At 41.0% G+C, this 13,355-nt stretch overlaps 1 protein-coding gene across 12 annotated transcripts in view; it reads left to right on the top strand.

Moving 5' to 3' along the window:
* The window catches only part of LDB3 (LIM domain binding 3), a 189,991-nt gene that overhangs the window by 40,586 nt on the left and 136,050 nt on the right, over positions 1-13,355 (top strand). For all 12 annotated transcript variants that reach the window (XM_075000116.1, XM_075000122.1, XM_075000124.1 and 9 more), the window contains exon 3: positions 11,283-11,434. In XM_075000116.1, coding sequence (XP_074856217.1) covers positions 11,283-11,434 — 152 coding nt within the window. The remainder of the gene's footprint in view (positions 1-11,282; positions 11,435-13,355) is intronic.

Below are 13,355 nucleotides of genomic sequence, written 5' to 3'. Positions count from 1 at the left end.
GTCAGAACAACCATATAGTCAGTAGCCCCAGTTCAGTGTGGCACAACAGTTCCTCCAAGGCTCAGCTCCTTTGAGCATGGCTGAGAAAACAAGTAGGCCGTAAGTATGAGCCTGCCCTGCTTCAGGAGGTAGCAGCAGTCAGTGCAGGGCTCAGTTCTTTTCAGTGGGGTTGAGCCAACAAACAGTAAGTACTTAGGTCAGCCCTAGCTCAGGACAAGGCCTTCAGTCAGCTCAGCTCCTTTTAGCAGTTCGGTGCAGGTCCGGAAGGGGGAAAACTGCCACACCATGACTGGGGGGAGGGGGTGCACAGGCCCATTCACACCACTACACCCCAGCCCAGAGCCTGATTCAGACTGCAACGTGCTGTGCTGCAGCCCCATAAGGGTCAACTACCTCTGGGTGACTTCTGTCTCCCCCTCCATAAATACCTGCATCCATGCCACATCGTTAGGCACTGCAGACGCTTCAGTGCCTTCAGGGTGGCAAGCATGTGGCAGGTCAGGAGGCATCTCCAGGATCTGGTTGGGAGTGCTCACTGGCAGGTTCAGCCAGTCTGTGGGTATAGCTCAGACGGTTGGACTTTCCTTCTCAGGAACCAGGCAGGAGGCACCTGATCCTTCCAGAGGCTACTCCCAGCATGAGCTCAGAGCTCAGGTTCTTCTATTTCTTCTTTTGCACCTTAGTCTCTTGGGGGCGGGACAAGGGTACTTTGGCCACCAAGGCTTCAGAAAGGACTCTTGGCCTTCTGGGGTGGGGGAACGTCACAACACCTTATGCACACTGTCAGATGAGATGAAGAATGGTTTTGTGGTTAAGGTACTAAACTGAGACTTGGCAGATTTGAATTTTAGTTCTTAGCTCTGCTGCAGAATTCTTGTGGCTGTGTCCACGTGGTAGCCTAAACTCAAAATAAGCTATGCAAACTGCGTAGCTTATTTCGAGCGTAGTTCAAAACAGGCTATTTTGGCACTGTATAAACAGTGCCAGACATCAAAATACTCCACAATTCCAAAGCATCCATTATTCCTCCTGCAACAAGGAGTATAGGGATCCCAAAATAGCGCACATATTATTTAGAAAACTACTTTGAAATGACGGTCACATGTCAAAGACACAGACTAGCTATTCTGCAATACCTCTGGTATCCTGAAATAGCTCTGCCGTATAGGTCTAGCCTGTGTGATCTTAGCCAAACCTCAATTCTGTAAAATAGGTGTGACACTTCCTTTCTTGCATCCTTCACTTCTTTGACAAGACCAGGGGTCTGCAACCAAAAGAGCGAGAAGAGATGCTTTTTCAAATTCAGTTACAAAGTCAGTACAAGGTAGATAGACAAAGTCAAGATAGATACATTGGAGGGTAGAGGGAGAATCCAGAGTGACCTGGATAAATTGGAATATTGGGCCAAAAGAAATCTGATGCATTTCAACAAGGAGAAGTGTAGAGTCCTGCACGTGGGGCAGAAGAATCCCAAGCATTGATACAGGCTGGGGATCGACTGGCTCAGCAGTAGTATGACGGAAAGAGACCTAGGGGTTATGGTGAATGAAAGCCTAGATACGAGTAAACAGTGTGCCCTTGTAGCCAAGAACGCTAACGGCATACTAGGGTGCATTAGGAGGAGTATTTCGAACAGATCTAGAGAAGTAGTTGTTCCCCTCTTTTTGGCACTGTTGAGGCCACATCTGGAATATTGTATACAATTTTGGGTCCCCCCAGTATAAAAAGGATGTGGATGTGCTGGAGCGGGTTCAGCAGAGGGCAACAAAAATGATTAAGGGACTGGAGCACAAGACCTATGAAGAAAGGCTGAGGGATTTGGGCTTGTTTAGTTTACAGAAGAGAAGACTTAAGGGTGATTTAATAGCAGCCTTCAGCTAACTGAAGGGGAGCTCTGAAGAGGAGGGTGAGAAACTGTTCTTAGTGGTGTCAGATGGCAGAACGAGGGGTAGTGGTCTGAAGTTACAGAGGGAGAGGTGTAGGTTGGATATTAGGAAAAACTACTTCACCAGGAGGGTGGTGAAGCACTGGAATGCATTGCCTAGAGAGATGGTGGATTCTCCATCCCTCGAGGTTTTTAAGTCCTGGCTGGACAAGGTCCTGGTTGGGATGACTTAGTGTGGGTTGATCCTGCTTGAAGCAGGGGGCTGTACTTGATGACTTCCTGAGGTCCCTTCCAGCCCTATGATTCAAGAGCCTTGATGCATGTGAATATGAGACAGCCCTTAATAAATAATGTCAAACCGTTCTTTTTGTCACCCCTATTTTAAGAACAGTGCACACACAATGATATGTACCAGTTGGAAAGTTGTTACCCCTGTCACCAGGCTTGGGGAGAGAAGGTCAGATTTTGGGGGCTGAGGTAGAGGAGCTTGTTGTCTGAGGCAGATTAACCCTGGGGATGTGTCGGGGGGAGGTGGATATGTGGTCTGAGGGCTGAAGCAGGTACAGCCTAGAGATGGGGGCAAGTTTGGGGCTGAGAAAGGTTAAACACAAGGATTGGGGGCAACGCTAAGTAGTAGATAGTGGTTCCACTGGTTTTGAGGCAAATTTTTTATCATTACTTTTAAAATGTAAGGTTTTTAAAATGGAAATTTTATAACTTTTGTGGTTGCGTGAAACTGTCAGATGTAGCTAAGTCGCATCTCTTCCTCCTTTCTGAGTGCCATTGATTCAGTTTGCATGAGACTAAAATGCTTATCTTACTTTGCCCTTATTTGAGTCTCTCCCAAACAGACCATGAAATGATAAATCTGTGTTCTGCTGTGAAAAAAGATGATTGTTGTGGGAACATATATTAATGTTGTATTTGGAGCTAGCCAGAGAACAGCTTCCATTCCATGAATCGTTTTGGTTTTAATGAAATGGCATTTTCTGTCTGAAAGACGTTTAGGCTTATGTTTGTTGACCACCTCTAGATGTGTGTGCTTTTTTTCCCCATGATAAAAGAAACAATAAACGAATTGGTTCCTCTAGTCTGAAGTGTTTCTCTTGGTAATAAAAGCCAATTGAGGTGATGGAAGCAATCTAATGGTTAAATGTAGGCATGCAAAGATCATTTTCAAAAGTGATATAAGCCCTAAAGAAATCTAGTGGAGTGCCTAAAGTCACTTTTGACAATGAGATCTGTTCTCTTTCTCACCTATACACCCCTCGCACCCTGAGTTATTAGAGGATGCTTTGTAAGTACTAAACCATGGGGACTTCCGGATGGGAATACCCTTTTCTCCTCCAGTTCTGAGAGCTGTGTCCTACTTGGTGCTTTCAAGACAGGAGCCAGTAGTGAGGGTTTTAATTGAAGAAATCCTCCATCCTGTCAATCTTTCTTAGAACTGCCACAGAAGGAAAAAATGTTGATTTATTTGTAGCCTCATCTGTTTGGGGGTAATTCTGTCAGAGCTCGCTTGGTTTTGTTCCTTTTGTCACATCGGAAAGTTGATAGGTGGGGTATAACAGAAAGCCAGGAGAGGCTGAATGCAAACAGAATTGCTGCATCTTATCTGTGTCTTTTAATAATTCAAATGGTATGTGACTGAATTAGTGGTGTTTCTTGGTGATATTCTCCCTTTACCTATCACTGCTTACTCACTGGACTTTTATCCCTGATTCATCAAAAGCTTTGGAAAGCGAAATGCTAGAAATCTTTGTCTTTAAAAATCTGTAAAATATCTGATTTCAAAGTATTGATTTGCTTTTGTCTGGAGAGCTACAAACTCTTCCTAACTCCTGTTAAGAATGGATACTTTACAGCATACACTACAAGTTGAACCTCTCTAGTCTGACACTCTCTCAGCCAACAATATCCGTAATCTGGTATGATTTTAGTTAGTCAGATGACCCCTTATCGTGCACGTGACTAAGTTTCCAAAGGTGTCATAAAGTTGGCTGACAGCCACCAGTCCTGGTTCTCGGAGTTCTGTGCTGTTATTTAGCTCTAATTTACCCCTAAATGGCTTCTAAGAGCCCAGTAATCAGTGAAAGTGTTGGTAATGTGCTAGACAATATTGACCTTCCATGGTCCGGCAAATTCTCTTGTTCAGCACTGGTCAGGTCTTGAATATGCCAGACTAGAGAGGTTAAGCCCACAGTAGTGATGAGATCATCTAGGTCCAATACCAAAGGATTTTGGGATGATTTGCAAGGTTCTAGATCCCCAACTCCCAATGAAGTCATTGTGAAACTTTGTCAAGCAAACATTACTTGTTGCGGTAAGTTAATAAAAGAAGTTCAGTAAATTTTAAATGAGAAACTTTAAAGTTATTGTCAAGATAGATTTCTAATGGATGTATTTAAAATGAAGAACTCTTTGTAACCTCGGAAGCTTCTCTCTCTTACCAACATAAGTTTTTCCAATTAACCAAATTTCCTCACCCACCTTATTGCTCCAATATTTTCTGAGACAGTTTCTCTTTTTTCAGACTGTAGCCAAAACCAACAGCAGTGGTAACAACACTATAAAACATTACAGTACCTGGCAGCAGTACGTGTACTTCTCAATATTTAATACAGGTTGAACGTGTCTAATCTGGCACCCTTGGGACCTGACCATAGTATAAGGTACATTTTGAAAGTAGCTCATAAACAATATGACCATTACAGTCCTGTATACATATAATAAACATGCTAGTTAACTGAGTAATAGGACAAAACCGATCATTTACACAGGAGCAAAATTTGTGCCTAGAACTTCAGGACATATTCAAAGTCAAAGCTGTTTTGAGTTGCTGAGTATCAGAAGTGGCTTCAGGCCACTAATTCAATGAGTACCAAATTAAAACGCTTCCTTTTAGGGCATAAGTTCAGGCTTCATTTTTCCTGAAAGTATCAACAAACTGTGAAGTTAAATTAAAATATTGAGGTCTTAGTTATTCCCAGTGAAATACTGTAGAAAGGGAGATGCAAAGAGTAATTTAAAATGTTCTAGCATAGCAACCACTAGGAAAAGCCAGTGTATTGCTTGTGCTTATAGTGGAAAGCAAGATAATATTTTTCCAGAATAAGGAAGTGGGGCAGGGGAAAAAAAAACTGCACAAAATAGAATTCCAGTGCACACAAGGCTGTGATAATCTATAGGGCCATGATCAAAATTTATGATCAAGAACTAAGTTGTCCTTGAAACACACAACAACATCCTACGTCATAAGAAGCGGGGAAAACCTATGGTAAAATGAATCCATAGGAGGACGCTGAAGGAACTTAGAAGCCCTACCCCTGAAGGTATGTATAAACATGCCTAACTTTATGCATGTGAGTAGTTCAATCCAGTTCAGTACAACTATTTACTGCTTGCTGGATCACTGCTTTGGTAAAGGTATCAAATTTGACTAGCCTTAAAACTATTTAAAATCTGTAGCCCCATCAAAAACCTTTAGAGTACTTTGTTCTCTAAATATTATTAGAACACAATAGGCAAAGAAAGGGCCACTGCTCAGTTCTCCACTTGAACAGGACTTCACCTCTGAAAGATATTCTGTAGCACATGCCAGTAACAAAAACCATTAACCTATTTTATACCAGAAGAGAGCGCGTTGAACTAAGCTGTCTACCACTATTATTTATTCTTTGGGAGAGGATAGGAGAAGTGGTTACTAGTAGTTATTCCATGCTTGGTTAAATGGTCAAATTCTCTCACGAGGATAGCTCAGCCATGCTGTGACTCTCAACTGTATACTCCTCACTGACTAACGAGTTCCAAGTGCAAAGTATGCCCAGAAGACCACTTCTAAGAGATCACTACAAAGCATCTCTGAGACTTTCTAGCTCCACCTTGTTTAGCCTTTGTTATAGAAAATAATTGTGGGAGGTGCCAGTAGAGTATTCTGCTAATCCCTTGCCATAGTTCTATTTTTTATTTTTTAAAAAACTGGCAGTACATTGCAGTGATGAGACCATTTGTCAAGCAAAGGCAGAGCAGTGGCTACATAAAGGAAATTCTGTGGGATTTCTTACTGGTATACCAGTGGGGAGGGTGGAGAATGATGAATTTCAGCCTGTTTACTCCAAAGATTTTCTTCTTTTTCTCCTTTCTTCTTTTTCTCCTTGATTGATCTAGAGGCCTCTTTTTTTTTTTTTTCTGTCTTTTTAATTGGAAATTCCTTGAAAATTCCTTGGGGATGCATCTCTGACTAGCTGCTTATATGAGCATTCTCCTTACTATTGTATCATTAATCTCCAGTGCAATATGACTGATCCTTTTGGAGCAGAGCTGGCTGGGTTTAAATTGAAGCACACGCTGCACTCTGGGCAGTTCAGCAGCTGCACACGGCCTCCCAGAACTCCTGCTTTTCAGCTCTGTGTTTTCAAAACTCGTAGTCAAAACTTGTCTCTGGTAAACAGCTCACTGCAGCCCTAAATAAAGACTCTTGAAAAATTGTAATCCATGATGACCTAAAGAAGCTATTACCAAGATTTTCTAAGGTCTCTCTCTATATATCTTGCCCATTAATATTTTGATTAAGTGAAAAGTATTCTAATCAGATTGCATTTTTGCAATCTGTGACCTAAGCAAGATTATATTTATCCATTCTAAATCTACGTATGTTGGCAGATGGGAGGTAGAGATCTGGCCAAACGGGGACACAGAACCTGCGTCTTATTTATCCTTTACAGAAGCATGGATCTACATTTGGATCCAAACTTATGGTTTAGGGGCTCTGTCTCCTTGGCAGCATCCAAACTTTAATAAAAGTGATAAATTGATATAAACCCACCATACTGTCAAAAATTGGAGGGGTTGTAAAGATGAATATTATAACCTTAGAATATGAACATGCAACAGACTTTGCATCTGTGGATCCCTTGTGTCTTTTTGGAGCTCCAGTGGCTTCAGTAGTTAGTCTCCCTGAGCAGAGTCCATTGCACAACCTGAGTCTATATAAGGACATTTATACAAGTGACTATGCAGGCAAAAATTAACTCCTTTTCTGAGACACTCACAAAGTAAGACAAGACTGGACCAATCTATGCTGGGTGAGCCACAGAATGGGGGTAACTTAGAACATTTTGACTAACAGAGATGGGGGCAGTGATGGTGTTATATTGACAAAGGTTGTCTACAAAGTTTTATTTGGATGCATTTGGTCTGCTCACTGAGATAAGGCAGACTGTTCTAGACCTAGTGAGAGAGTTGGGGAAGAGGATGCAGACTGATGAGAGAAGGAGACTAAGGGAAAAGTGAGGCTAGTGTTGTTGGGGCCCTGGGAGGAAAAATGGGATAAAATAAGAAATAAGTGCAGTGTTTTAGGCCAGAGTCTCTCTAGTCCAGATGAACTCATTTTAAAAATCAACAAACTTTTTTTTTTTTTAACTGAAAAACTAGTACTTCGGACTTCTGGCTTTGCCTTCTCAATTTTTTTTGTTTGTTTATTGTTAATGAATTAACGGGAGACCAGAACTGAATTTTCAGAAGAAGAGACGGCACCAGTAGAGAGAGATGATGCTTTATATTTTTATTCTGCTGGATTTTTAAAAATGGGGAATAGGATTGTCTTGAATGTGCCTTGGCACTTTAGTCCTGGCTCCACTTTATCTCCAGAATGCTGGAACTTTGCCCCATAGGGATTATTATATGTTCTCCATGCTAACCTGTTGGAAGTCAGCCAGGAAGCCACTTAGCTTCTACTTATAGTAACTTTAGGGTTGTATTTCAAGATGAATCTTTTATTTAACTTAAATATCCTTTAGGATCTCATCCATTTCAGCTCCATTGAGCTGAACAGTTTTCATAGTAGAGTTGTGAGTTGAGTTGTCTCTTGTTTGTAATCAATGGTTTTTGTTGCTCATGCTGATCCTGAGTTACAGATCTAATGCATTAGTTTGAGTTAAATTTTTATACTTATAGGCTTAGTGAGGGTCTGAAAAATGATTCCATAAATGGACTTCAGTCCATTTAAAGAATGATTAAATATGAATGAGACAAAATGGTTAGAAAAAGTAAAAATGTCTCCGAACATGGTGCTGCTTTAGTCCTGCTGCAACAAGTAGCAAAAGAAAATCCCCGTGATCTGTGAGAATGTAACCTGGTGGTAGTCTCTGCTTTTAAGACTCAAAGGGCTAGAATGGCTGGGATGTTGAAGGTCAGATGAAGAGTTCAGTAGCAAAACTATACAAGGCCCCAAGTACTGGATCACAAAAGTCTGCTGCAGAGCTGCATGGAGAAATCTTGCACAGACTCTGCTCTTAATGCCCTAGGTTCAGGATATGTCCAATTGTCAACTAATCCCTTCACTATGAAAAACATTCAATTGACTTTTAAATGAAATCGCTGCTCCTAAGGCTGATGGGTTGCAATTGTGATGTCTTCTCTTTAAAATATGGTCTGCCATGGCTCATGGCCCCACAGATGACTGTGATGGCCATATCAGATTTGTACAAAGCACTGTGCCAAACCCAAAGCCACCCAGGAATCTTTTTCATTGGTTAACGATTTCTAAAAACAGTCAAATTATCTGCTTGTGTAAATGAGAGAGGTTCCATTGAAATAGATGGTGTTTAATTCATTTACACCACCAGAGAATTTGATCCTTTAATTTTAAGCCAGTTATAGCCCTCTACTTTACCAGGCTTATTTGACATGGTAAGGCTTTACTGGAGGCTGGATGAAAGAAAGACATGATTGGTCAGCCTTGTTTCAGTCCTCTTTATTGTGGTATTTTAGCTTTCTTTCTTTCTTTCTTTCTTTACTATTTAAGATCTTGTTACCTGGGTTTATTTCATGTGCAGAGCGGGTGGGAGGGCAGGGTGGAAAAGTTTGTGTGTTGAGTAGGAATTCCAAAGTTAGGCTACGTTTTTCAGTAAGAGGCTTAATGTTACCAATGCATCTTTGTTCTTGATAAGCCCAAGCAGGTGTGCAGATCCTGATGATTCTGCTATTCGGAGTACAGAGATCTCGGTAACACTGCACAGTTAACATTTTTATGACAAGGACATGCAAGTTTTCTGGGGCAAGGGAGAATGGTGTCTTAGGGGTGGATAGAGGGTTTTTTTAATAGCCTGTATCAGCCAGGCTCATATCTTGATGTCTGGCTGCTTGGGATGTTCTTTCCTTTCCGTGAAGAAAGAAATTAAAGGAATCACCCAAGCCATGGTGTTCAATGTAGTATTTAAAAGGAGTGCTGCTAGGTTATTGGACTCTGAAATGGCTGGTAATTTGTTCTCTTATCCATTTTACGTTATTCTCCTTACCTTCTATCTTATGTCATATTATCTTTGACATTTTGGGAATTGAGAGGGGAGAGGGTCTTTCAGTAATTGGATTATTTGGAAAGTAAATCTTGCTGTGCATATCTTTTATTCTTTTGAAGTTAATGAAAGAAGGTGAGAGTGTGTGTCTTTGTGTAACATAAAGTCCTGAAGATGCATAGGAAGGTTGAGAATGAGAACAATTCTCTGGTACTGTTCAATGAATTACAAATTGTCCTATGAAATATACTAGATTGTGTGTTTCTTGTATGTCCCAGTCTTAAGAGGGAATGGATGAAACATAAAAAGTGCAATGCATTTTCACCTTGAGATTTACTTGAATTTTTTTTCCTTGTTCCATGAAAACAGAAAAGTACAAAACGGAATGGATCTGTATTATTAATGAAACCTTTAATACATGTTTCACCATTATTTTTTTCCATACAGAGTAGGTACAGCTATTCTTGTAAGGCCATCATGTCTATCTCTGATAACAAGCTAAAAATATTCCCTACTTTGGTCAGGCTATCAACCACACACTTCATCCTTGAATTTTAGGTGATTTATTTTTTAAAGATATGTTGTGTCCAGATCACTGAGTGCTTGGGAGACAAGGAATAAGGGACAGTTTTGTAGGTATGTACAAGAGGTATGTACATTTTTAGGCATGTAGGGTTCCTAAAAATGAAGGAAGGCGCCTATTGGTATGTTGAAAAGCACCTGGTGACCTGACATTGAAATCAGTGGGAATCAAGTGCCTAAATGTGTCTGAGAAAAATCCCACTGGGTACATCTTTTACCTTTAAACAGCTGGCTCGAAGATCTTGGACTTAATTCAGTAGTCTATGGGAATCCAGAGTAGAAAAAAGAGGACAGATCTGGTATACAGTTCATAGCCTATGCTGCTGAGGAATTATGCTGCAGTATTCTATAGTAGTTGGAGTTTGCTCTGGGGTGATGGACTCACACCTAGTAATACTCTATTGGTGTAGTCTGGAAGGAAGATAGAAAGGTGTCTGAACCTAAGGCCAGGACATTTTCTGCTGTGATGAAATGGTGTCTCCTAGCTAATAGAAGATGGTAGAAATCTTTATTGGTGGATGCTGCTTAAGGAGAGCAGTGTGTGTTTGAGGAATTCAAGAGTGTTCCGAAACTCTAGATGAAATTGACCAGTTGTGGGTGTGGGTGACTTCCAGTTCAAGCCAATAAAACTGATTTGGGGAAAGTTCAGTGGTAAAAGAAGAAGTAATGACGAATTTGGTAAAATGTTCTGCACCAGGTGTAGTGGTGCTTGATCCTGATTAGGGAGGGCCTTTAGGCACATCTAACCACAATGTAAATAATAAACAAAATAACCATACCATGTAAGGCAACTTAGGATGTAAAATGCACTTTCAAGCAACATATAGAAATAAATCCAATTCTGATGAGATATATATATATATAACCAATTTAACCAAACATGGATGTTACTGAACTGGTTCATGTAACAGTCAGGTTAGTCATAAAAAGTTGTCTAAAGCGATTAAAATATTTTTAACATCAGCATGGATTTTGCCCAAGCAAACTTAATGGAACTACAGGGGTTTACCCCAGCTGAAGATCTACTCGATTATAAATACACAGATAAATTCAGAAGGATTTCTCTCCTGCAAAAGTCATGTTCTATCATCTCCTTCACAGAGAGAGTCTGCAGGAAGTTCACCTATTGTGTAACTATCATCAGAATTGGAGATATATTGTGTGTGTGTGTGTGTGTGAGAGAGAGAGAGAGAGAGAGAGAGAGAGAGAATACAAAAAATGCAAAGGGATCTCCTTTCCCTTAAGTGAGGGTGACATTTGGAGATCTCTGTGTAGAGGAGCCAACACAAAGAATATGAACAATTAAGCCCAAAATAGGGCTTAAGTGACATAAAGATCTTACCATGAACCTGTGAAGAAGGGTGAATTTGACTCTTTGTATATTGCTTCTATTAGTGCCATTTATTGTATGGGTCAAGGAAGGTGAGGAATAATCACCTCCCATAATAACTCTAGACTGGACTTGTTCTCTGATACCATTTCACTCAAAGAATAAAATGTTTCTCTTCTCTCCATAACAGATCACCCCTGGCAGCAAAGCAGCCCAGTCACACATGAACCAGGGAGACCTTGTGGTAGCCATTGATGGAGTCAACACAGATGGCATGACCCACTTAGAGGCACAGAACAAGATCAAATCAGCCAGCTACAACTTGAGCCTCACCCTTCAAAAGTATGTTGTGATAAGTTAATTACCTGCATGAGCCTCAGAGCTGTTCTGGGAAAGTGGCAGCAGAGCAAGGGAGTGATAAACGTCTCAGTTTGGTCTGTTGGGTTTTCTTTAAGAATCTGAAGAGTTGGAAATAAGATTGATACAAAGTGTTAAATTCTGCTCTGATTTACACCCTGTGCAACCTTACTGAAATTGGTGGAGTTGCACAGTATGCTAGGATGGGTGGAATTTATCCCATTGAATATCATGGTGTGCTAACACTTCCTCAGCCTCCTGGGAAATTTTTGAAAGTATCTTGGCTCCAAAGCAATTCTGATTATAATTGATTTTATTCTTGCTTATTCCCTGGCTAATGTCATACTATTCTGAGTGTTGGCATTTTGGATGTTTGGTGTATTAATGATACCCTCAAATGGAGGATTCTGACTTTAGATGAAGGCCACAGTGAAAAATCCCACCAGACCTTTGCATCAGATCCCTTTAGTGGTGGGTACTTGTGTCCTGTTCCTTCTTTCTGCTGGTAGCAGCAGGATTATGGGTGATTATGGGGCTAGCCTCATCTAAGACAGATGTGGGCAGAGAACAAGAGTGGAAGCTGTGGGGTGGAGACTGTCCATCACAGATATGGAAGAAGTGCTCTGACCCTGCAGAGCATAGAATCACTCTGCATGATACATCTCTTGAATCCAGATGGCTGGCATTACTTCCTTGCACTGCATAAGGGGATTTCATTTTTGACAGCTTTGCTCTAAAATGCACTAACCCTCTGATATTTTGGTTAGTTTCAATTAGAAAACTTTTGCTTTAACACCTTCATTTATATTTAAAGCTGTGTGATGATAGGAGGCAGAGTAACTGCTGCTCACTTTGTATGACATGTTGGAGAGAATTCTTCTTCATATAAAGCACAGGGAACAATCCTTGGGCGGGTTACAATATGTAAACATTTCTGCTGAGAACACAACAAAGACTCTGTTGTGCAATTGTGTAGCTGAGCCAGTTAGCACTAGGAGCAGACATAACTGCTAAGGGATGCAAATCCTAGACTGAGGTTTTTAAAGCAGCGCAGGGTGTGAGGTGTGGCTAAATTCCCTGCAACTCTCATTTTTTAAGCAGTTGTTTCTGTTAATGCATAAAGTGTGCAGCTCTGTTGCAGTTAACATACTGACACATATTCTTTATTCCTGTGCTGTGACTGTTAAATTAAATCTAGACAAATTCAGACTGGGAAAAAAGTGTAAATTTTTGGCAGTGAGGACCTTGACTAATATATGCTGGCTAAATATATTATTCTCATCATAGGTATAAAGCACGAATATTATAGCACTTGTCTTATATAGTCTAAACTGGCCAATCATTGTTATATAACCCTGCTCTCTTAAGCTAAGTATCCCATAACCTCTTGTCTGTGCTAAAGTTTTGACTTGAGCAAATAGGAAGCTGTCAAGATCAGAACAGAGAGTGTTTTACCATAATCGTAGAAAGGGAATGGGTGCTGGATGTCCCAAAAGAAGAGAACAAGACACATGATTGTTGTATGTCTTAGTACAGGGCTGGCTAACGTGTGGCCCACAGGCCAGAATCTGGCCAATAGAGCCTTTTCATCTGGCCTGTGGAGCTGGCAGCAGCTCCATTTTGGAAGCAGGCTGGGCACCTCAGAGCTGCATTTGGCTCTTTTAAGGAGCCATTTGCAGCTCCTGCCGCTGCTCATTCCTCCTCCAGCTCCCTGCCCTGCCACGCCATGACAGTAGAACTCAATTTAATTGATTTAACAGCCAGCAGGAGGGATCCAGCCATTAAACCAAATAAACTGAGTCCCATTATTTCAGTGTGGCAGGGAAGAGAGTAGGTAGGCAGGGGGAGAGCTGTGCAGCTGCAGTGAGGAGAAGACAGCAGCTCAGTGAAGGAGCACCAGAACTCC

Source organism: Carettochelys insculpta, chromosome 7 (genome assembly GCF_033958435.1).
Source record: "Carettochelys insculpta isolate YL-2023 chromosome 7, ASM3395843v1, whole genome shotgun sequence".
Taxonomy (NCBI): Eukaryota; Metazoa; Chordata; order Testudines; family Carettochelyidae; genus Carettochelys; species Carettochelys insculpta.
Note: the sequence above shows the minus strand (reverse complement) of the source record. Positions and strands in the feature narration are given on the sequence as shown.